This window comes from Echinops telfairi, unplaced genomic scaffold (assembly GCF_000313985.2).
Source record: "Echinops telfairi isolate 266 unplaced genomic scaffold, ASM31398v2 ScPeMD7_7457;HRSCAF=8495, whole genome shotgun sequence".
Lineage (NCBI taxonomy): Eukaryota > Metazoa > Chordata > Mammalia > Afrosoricida > Tenrecidae > Echinops > Echinops telfairi.
This window is the reverse complement of record NW_022111357.1, coordinates 17353622-17362729: the sequence shown is the minus strand read 5'-3', so window position 1 is coordinate 17362729 and position 9108 is coordinate 17353622. Positions and strand designations below refer to the sequence as shown.

General features: G+C 44.5%; 1 protein-coding gene and 1 pseudogene across 1 annotated transcript in view; one reads left to right on the top strand and one right to left on the bottom strand.

Moving 5' to 3' along the window:
- The first annotated feature begins 1279 nt into the window (after positions 1-1279).
- Positions 1280-9108, top strand: part of STX12 (syntaxin 12) — a 42561-nt gene continuing 34732 nt past the window's right edge. Inside the window, exon 1 of the mRNA XM_004705062.2 lies at positions 1280-1447. Coding sequence (XP_004705119.1) covers positions 1330-1447 — 118 coding nt within the window. The 5' untranslated portion in view covers positions 1280-1329. The remainder of the gene's footprint in view (positions 1448-9108) is intronic.
- On the bottom strand, positions 7792-8144 carry LOC101653865 (annotated as a pseudogene).

The following is a 9108-nucleotide window of genomic DNA, read 5'->3' as shown; positions in this document are numbered from 1 at the left end:
TTTTATTATTTCATTGTTTAGAAGATGGAGAAATTAAAGTGGTATGTAAACAGTTAAAGTGCTCCTCAAATACTACCAAAGATGATTGAATTTTCCCTCATTTAGGCTGAGACCTCAGAACTATAAGAAGACGAACTAACTATCAAGATTGGATCAAGGCTTATTAACAATTCTGCTTACAACTTGCCATATGTAGGGTACATAACCTTGCTTGCTGAAAAGATGAGGACTTGAAGCACTTGTGGATGAAGACCAGACAGCAGCTTTCTGTATGGATTGCCTAAATCCTCACAATTTATATCATGATAAACAGTGACGAGATTGAAGTTGTTTAAGATTTAATTTCACTTGTATCCACGCTCCATGCTCATGGAAAAGCAACCAAGAAATTAAACGACGTACATATTACATTGGGCAAATCTGCTGCACAGGACTGACTTTGTTAAAGTGTTGAAGAGCAAGAATGTCACTTTGAGGACTGAAGTGCACCTGACCCGAGTAATAGTATTTTCAATTGCCTCACGTACATGTGAAAGTTGGACAATGAATAAGGAAGACTAAAAAATTGGTGCGTCTGAATTACGGTATTGATACAGAAACTACTGTATCTGAAACTACTGTGGCCTGCCAGAAGAACACACAAATCTGTTTTGAGAGTACAGGTTAGAAGGCAGTGTGGCAAGACTTCGACTCATGTATTTTGGATTCCCTAGCAGGAGAGACCTGTTCCTTGGGAAAAAGAAACATCAATCTTGGTAAAGCAGCAAGGCAGAGGTAACGAGGATGACTCTCGACGAGGAGGTGGATTGCCACAGGGGCTGCAACAAGGGACTCAAACACAACAATTGTGAGGATGGCGCAAGACAAGGCGATGCTTCCTTCTATTACAGGGCTGCGATGAGTCAAATCCAACGTGGCACTTAACCTCAGAATAGAACATAATAGGATGTCAGTTGAGATCATCTGCTACGATTTTATGCAAAGCGCAAATTCCTGCCGGCCGTCGCTGTCCGTGTGAGATACTACCGTCATCTGAGTACTCAAGCTGTGTCCCAACAATGTGACGTCACGACCCCGCCCAGTCCCACATTTCCAATTGGCTGTGTGTCAACTCTCTACGCGTCCCAAGAGTCGGCTCTCGCGGCGCCTGCGCACTGCGGGGCGGGGCGGAGGCGTCCCAGCGCGTGAGAGGCGGGGTTTCTGCGCACGCAGCGTCCGCCCCCTCCACGCCCTTTCTCTTCCCGGTTTCTCCGTCAGCGCGTCCATCCCGTCGGGCAGCTGCTTCCGGTCGGAGCGCAGGACGGAGCGAGCCGGTGTCAGCCTCCAGTCATGTCCTACGGTCCCTTGGACATGTATCGGAACCCGGGGCCCGCGGGGCCCCCGCCCCGGGACTTCAACAGCATCATCCAGACATGCAGCGGCAACATCCAGCGCATCAGCCAAGCCAGTGAGGCGGGCACCGGGCTGGGGGGCGCGGGCCGGCCGGGGGCGCGGACCCCGGGCGGGGAAGGAGCGACTCCGCCCCTCAGGCTGTGAGGGGCCCTCCCCGCCCGCCGGGCGGCGTGGCTGTCACCCCCGAATCCTTCAGGCCGGGCTCCGAGGGCCCGAGGTCCAGCCGAAGCCCGAGTTTCTTCTCAGGACTTCTGCCTCCACGGTGTTGGGGCCGAAGCTGCGGACCCGACAGCCCGTGGGGGTGGGGTGGGGTGTGTGTGTGTGTGTGTGTGTGTTCAACCAAGTTTTTTCTGTCACTTGCTTTCCCCCTTCTCTTCGGAATTTAAACGAAAGGGAAGAGGAGAGTGCACGAACGCGGGTGACTTCATACGCAGTGCTTCCTGTCGTGAATTTGGGGATAATCAGCTATCTTGGCTAGTATCTGAGGAAATTAGAAATTTCCGTTCTAATGCGCAGCGTCCACGGAAAACATTTCCGTGCGCATTATTTTGTTTTTCTGTAGCAAAGGTTTTGCATATGTTTTGGGGTTTCAGTCATACAAGGCTTCTGTTCTTAGTGTTCAGCTGCCCTTTTGTACAAGGCTCTGAGACGGGGTTGCCGAGATGGCAGTGCGTTTTGGACAAGCCTGATGCCGTGAAGCTCAGAGACGTAGCTACAATCACTCAAGTAAGACCCAGTAGAGTTAGTGGTGGAATTCAGAATGTCATTGTTTGCCCCCAAGCTTCCTCTTCACCATTAAGGTCTGAGTGATGCTGTAGCTGAATGAGTCCAATAGAGCCAATAGCTTTTGCCTGAAAATCAGCTCAGAGCCTTGTAAACGGAGCGGCAGCAGCAACAATTTTACTTGGAACAACCAGTGATCTCTATCACTGTTGTTTATTACTGAGTTTTTGAACTTGACTGTACTCTGTTAATAGGTGGAACTCTGTACTTTGTTAATAGCAATAGCTACTTGGTCCTGAAGGACAATTATCAGTATGTTCTTATTTTAAAGAATAATCCATCACTTTGCTTTTGAATTAAATGTGTAATGTGAAACATTTCTGATGGGAAAGGATTGAGCCTGGATGATTTGGAAGTGAAAGAAGATATGTCTTATTAAACCCAGAAATTAAAAAATAGCAATAATAGGACCACTGGTTAGAGAGCCCCAGTTTTCTCTTGTGAGAAAATTTAGATCAGAAAATTTGGGTCAAGGCAATAAGCTTGTTGTTGAGGCTAACTATAATTTAAATGTCTGCTTGCTCGTGAAATAGCCACTTAACATGCATTTGAGTATCACACTATGTAGAAAGTAGAGGGACTGGTACAAAATTCTTTCCCCAGGTAGTCTGTGAGCGACATAATAACCAAAATGTCAAGCTGAAAGGGATGGGTGCTATAGAAGAGTTACAAATAACAGCTGGGTCTTCAAGAAAGCGACTGGTTGTCAGCTGGGAGAACTAGCTAGCTCTGGAAAGATAGATGGTGGAAAGGATTTGGAGTTTGAAAGTAAAAAGGGGACGAGTATTCAAGGAAGAGGGAATAAGACAAATATTGCCATGGTCATGAAAAGTGTGTATAAAGAATTGTCCGGTCATTCATTTTGTCAAATTGAGGATGGGCTCAGAAAACAAAGGACATTGGGGTTGGGATACTACACTTATTCTTAGCCAAAAGGCCAAGGAGCGTTAGGGTTGGGAAGGAAGTTGGGGTCCAAACATGCAGGGTTTTCCATGCTGGGGGATTTAATGCCTTAGTCATATGCAGATTGAACTGGAAGAGAGACTGGACCGAGGGACTGTGAGGATGAAAAGTCAGGGAATGACAGGAGAAGCTTCCTTGGAGATGGACTTGGTAAGATTTAGTAGTCCACAAGTGACGCAAAGGGATATGTTCTCTACCACTAGCTGTTGAACCCTCTCTGGAGGCACATCAAAAGTCAGACCTGGTCATCTGCTTCCGAAAACTCAAAGCCTTGCAACTGTATGGAGCAGTTCTATGCTGCATACTTGAGGTCACCAAGAGTTAGGATCAGCAATAGTTTTGATTGGGCATCGGACTCCAGGGGGTCATTGGAGTCAACCAATAATAATATTATCAGCTGTCAGTTATTAAGTGCATACTGTATGCCAGGCTTATATTCACTTACTTAATTTTCTTACGATATGCCCGGGTGGTGTAATGGTTATGGGCTGCTTTACCGCAAGGTATGCGGTTCCAAGCCACTAGCATCTCTGTGGGAGCAACACAAGGCTTTCTACTCTGGTAAAGAGTTACAGTCTCAGAAACTCACAGGGGCAGTGCTAAAAGAGTGGCTGTGAGTCAGAATTGACTCGACGGCGGTGATTTTGTATTCTCTTCCATAATGTTATAGCATCCCTGTGAAATAGGTACCAGTAGAATTTCCATCTTAAGGATTAGGGTAAAGTGTAAGAGAGGTTAAATAATTGCTTAGCTAATAAATGGCAGTACCTGAATTTGAAACCAAGTTTGCCTCTTATGACCAGCCATTGCCATCAATTCTGACTCATAGACACCCTATAGGACATGGTACACCTGTTCTATAGCGTCCCTAAGGTTAAAGCAGACTGCCACGTAGGTGTCCCTACAGAGTGGCTAATGAGTTAGAGCCACTGACCTTTCAGTTAGCAGCCTGACACTTAATCTGCTTCTCTACTAGGGCTCCTAGTCTTTTGGTGATGTTTAGATTACGGTTTGGTTCTGAGCAGTGAGCACTTAAGTATATTTATTTTTCTCTCTCTAGAAGAAACTCAAAGAATTTCTACTAGTCTCGCTGCTGGTGTGCTGTCTGTCTGTCTGCCTTTTGTTACATTTTTAGCTCCTTTGAGGTAGAGGACATAACTTATTCATCTTGATATGCCTAATCCTTATCTCAGTTTTGAGCATATGCTAGACTCTTACCTTTTTGACAAATATTTTTTGAGCACTGGCTATGTGCCAAACATTATTCTAGTGCTGGTGTTAGAGGGATGAGGAAAACAGATAAAGGCTCTGCCCTGGTAAAGGTGGGTGTACAGAGCCTCATAGAACAATATAGTTGAATGCTTGGCTGCTAACTGAAAAGGTCAGTGGTTTGAAGCCACTGAGTGGCTCCTTGGTAGAAAGACTCGGTGATCTACTTTCATAAAAATTATGGCCTAGAAGCTTCTACAGGGCAGTTTGACTCTGTTACATGGGCTTGCTGAGTCTGAACCGACTCGACGCACCTCACAACAGTGTACACATATTGCTGAGGAATGTGTCCTGTAAAGGGAAATAAAGCAGTGTAAGGAGATAGAAAGTGAGGGCCTCGGGAGGTATGCTATTTTAGAGACGTTGGTCAAGGAAGTTCTCTGTGGAGGTGACGTTTTTGGAGGCACATGAATGAAGTGAGGGAAGGAGCTATGTGAAAAGCTATTCTAGGCAGATGGAATAGCAAGAACAAAGACCTTGATGTGTCAGAGAATAGCAAGGCCACTAGAGCTAGACCGCAGTAAGAAGTAAAGGTCAGACAGGCAACCAGCTATCAGATCACGTATTTTATGCTTAATCAAGCCTTACTCAATTGATTTGAGTGAATGGCATCTGCTTTCTATCTGGAACTCTTCCTGTCTCTTTCCCCTGGTACTCTGTTACCTACCATATCCTGTGACTCCAAGCAGTACAAGTTGAAATTCTTCCCTTGGGGTTGTTTGGTGAGGAATAGGAATTAGGAAATGGGAAGGATGACATTACTTCTCCCGAGCTAAGAGAATACTGTGTATTCCTCAAACCTCTCCAAGGTGTGACTGGTTCATCCAAGTTTGCCCTCTGAATATAGGCTCAGGGACATATCACACACTATACTGGCCTGCAAGAAGATGTACTCATTGTACATATGAGAGGATGTCTGTTTTCTACATTACTCAGCTACAGATGTGGGTTTGGAATTGCTGAGCTCATTCGCCCAAGAGATAGCAGGCCAGTGTGTGGGCTGTTAGGTACAGCCAAGGTTGACTGCCTGGTACAAAAGGCTGGTAATGGTATGTGTAGAGTACAGAGGAAAAATACTCTACTGTTAAGGAAGGGAAGGTCTGAGTGTGTATTACAAGGTCAATTATAGGGAAAAACCCAACAGCCTTAAAGTTAACTCTTAAGAGCTTAAAAAACAGCCCTTCTGTTCTTTTTTTTTATAGATCTCAAAGTGTATTAGTGGTTACTATCAGTGTACAGAAAGTGGGGCTGGAGAATAGTGGTGATGGAAAAACTACATGGATCATGGAATGGCACATTTACAAACAGATTCTTATAATTGCTAACAATAAGGCTTAAACCTGTAAGTAATGGAACAGGCAAAAGAGTTGTGTGATAGATATACAAAGGGGCTTCAAAAAGTTTGTGGGAAACTTGCATTATTTTAAAATTTATTTGCAGTCATCATTGGGGATATTTCTTGCTGCTGATTTATTTGCTGGCCTGTTCTTCCACCTGCATGGCCAGGAGCAGGGCCTTCGTAAAACCTTGCAGGACTGAGGGGTACTCGGTAAAGTTGGTGAGGGTGGATTCCGCTTTGTTCCCAAAGGTCTCCAGGTCATAATCAAGCTGCTTGGTCATCTCGGGACAGCTTAAGTCAGGTTGGTCCTTGCTTAGGAGGAAGCCTAAGGTTTCCTGCTCCAAATGCAGTCGGTTGCTTTTCGAAAAGCATTCACTTCTTCCTAGTCAGAGAAGCTGAAGAGGTGCAAGGAGTCTCAGGCAGAAGACACCGCTGGGAACGCCGGCTACAAAGTGATCAGGCTGTGGGTTCTTCTCTGGCACCGGGCTCCCCGTCCCTTCTGTTTTTTATACTGTTAAATTATTGATAGGATTTTATTTCCTAACGTAATAAAAAGCAGTTGAACTTCCAAAACGTATTAACATGAAGCCCTGTGGATTCTTCTTTTGAAGTTATTTGCCTACTGGCCCCTTGAGTTTAAAAAAAAACTTCATTGCTACTCTCTTAAATCGTCATCATCTCCATCCGAGAGTGGTACTTTCTCTCCATTCTAGTTCAGTCTGATAATGCAGATGAACACGGCAGTCACACGTTGAAAGTCAGGTTCACATTGTGCCATTCACCTCAAGAACCGACAGTGGTCCTCTGTTGTTTACTGCAGCAAATCTTAACAGTCCACTCTTTCTGAGATCTTAAACTAGCCACGCCATAGTTTCTTCTCCTCAGCCTTTGTCCCCGAACACTGTCCCTCCTCTTGTTAAAACCTCTCCTCTTCCTGTCTTACTGGCTATCTAAATTAGACAAATCCTTGAGTTGTGCTTAAATCCTCTCCTTGCAACTGAGCTTGCCTTTACTTTGGAAAGGCAGAGGGACGTCATAGAAGAGCAGGGGCTTTCAGATGAGCCCATCTGAGTGAGTCTTAGCCTCTGCATGCTCTGTTATCTTTGGGCTGGTTATTTTCCTATCCTGTCGCTTACCTCAGCTGTACAAGGAATTGTTAAATGCATTGTAAAAGTGAGGTGTTTGTGAGTTCCTAGCATTGTGATGGCACATAGTAGACATCCAGCAAATGGAAATACTATTTGTCGAACTCTTTCCCACCTTCCATTATCATTTAGTAATTAGGTGGGTGGGCTCAGGAGTCAGACTGAGCCTAAGTCTGTTTCTTATTGTATAAACATACCACATATTGCTTTACCCATTTTTCAATTTCCTCATCCATAAAGAGGAGTTGATAATAATGTCTAGCATGGCAATGAAAAAGACGTATACCTTCAACAAGATTGACAACAGTGACCGCAAGATGGCCTCAAACATAACAACAGCTGTGAAGGCGTCATAGCGTTTCATTCTTTTGTCCACTGGGTTGCTATGAGTTGGGACTGACTCAACGAACCCCTAACATAACCACACTTCATAGGGTTGGGAAGATTAAATGGCAATTTATTTAAACTGCTTAAAACTGTATACCCTAGGGGGGGGAAAACCTGTATACCCTAGTTATCTAGTTGTACACTTAATGAGGTGGCTTTAACAAACATTTATTTCCTCATAGATTCGGAGGCTAGAAGTTCAAATTAGAGTGCTGGTACTAGGGGTTCTCTCTGGGCTCTGGGTGACGGTCCTTGTCTCTGAGTTTCTTCTCCTACATGATCTTCACATGACTTGACATATCTCCCCCTACATCTCTGCTCCTCTAACTTGCTTAATCTTTTCTGCATTTCACAAGAGATGCATTCAAAGCACCGTTCTCATTATCGTAGTAAGGACAGTCCATTCTCAAATGGGATTTTTTTTTTTTTAAACCAAAGCTTTGAGGCATTTTATTACAAAAAGTCAGATTCATATAAAGTAATAGGTACTTCAAAATTCATCATACATATACTTCATTTTTTAGCTTGGCCTTCTAGTAAATGTTTAGCTTTGTTGATTTTGGCTGGTATGTACGGAGATCCTCCCTTATCTGGGTGATTTAAGAGCATAATTCGTCGATGAGCATCTCTTTCCTTTATTGGCAGTAGGACTTACACCCAGAATTAATGATGCCTCCCATTTCATCATTTTGGGTTCAAATCCACCTCGGTAATAGCCACCACTGAAGGCAGATTTTGGTAGACTTTGAAAAACTTGTTTTACTTGAGGCTCCACATGCTTCGTGGCTTGCAAAACATAACGGCCTGCAAATCCTACAGCAGCGATGATCAGTCCAACTGCCACCACAGTGCTGGCCATGGCTCCGCGTTGGCTGCGCTGTCCCCCTTAAATGGGGTTATTACCGCTGGTATAGAGGTTAGGAATTATAACATATAATTCTGCGGGACATCATTCTGTCCATCACACTGTACCTACTGCATAGTGTAGCTGTCAAGTCAATTCCAACTCATACAACATAGTAAGTGCTTTAGAACTGCTAGCTGTCATTTTGTGGGGCTAGAGACCAGGCATTATATAGTTCTCTTTAGCTGTAGTGCCTGGCACAGGAGTGAATATTCAGTTGGTATTCAATATGAATTTAATTGATTTTATCACAAAGTACATTTTTCATAGTCTTGAGTTTGATAAAAATAATGACTACCCTTCACCAGGGCAAACACTAAGGGCATGCAACAGAGCAGTGAGGGGACCAAAGCAATGAAGACCTGGGGGAATATCAAAAATTGACTTTGGGGCCAGGGTGGGCCCCCTATCAGACTAGATGGGCCTCCACTCAAGTACTCCCTCAACGCAAGAACACTTTGTTCTAATAACCCGACAATCTGTGATGCTCACCTTCCTGACATGATTGCTGAAGATAAAATGGGTGCATAAGCAAATGTGGTGAAGAAAGCTAATGGTGCCCGGCTATCAAAAGATACAGTGTCTGGGGTCTTAAAGGCTTGAAGATAAACAAGTGGCCATTTAGCTGAGAAGAACCAAAGCCCACATGGAAGAAGCATACTAGCCTGTGTGATCATGAGGTGTCAGTGGGATCAGGTATCAGGCATCAAAGACCCAGAACAGAAAATCATTGATGTGAATGAGGGTGAGGGCTGAGTGGAGACCCAAAGCCCATCTGTAGACAGTTGGACATCCCCTTACAGAAGTGTCACAAGAAATCGATGAGCCAGTCAGGGTGCAGCATAGCACCGACAAAACATACAACTTTCCTCTAGTTCTTTAATACTCCACCCCCCCACCCCCCCCACTATCATGATCCCAATTCT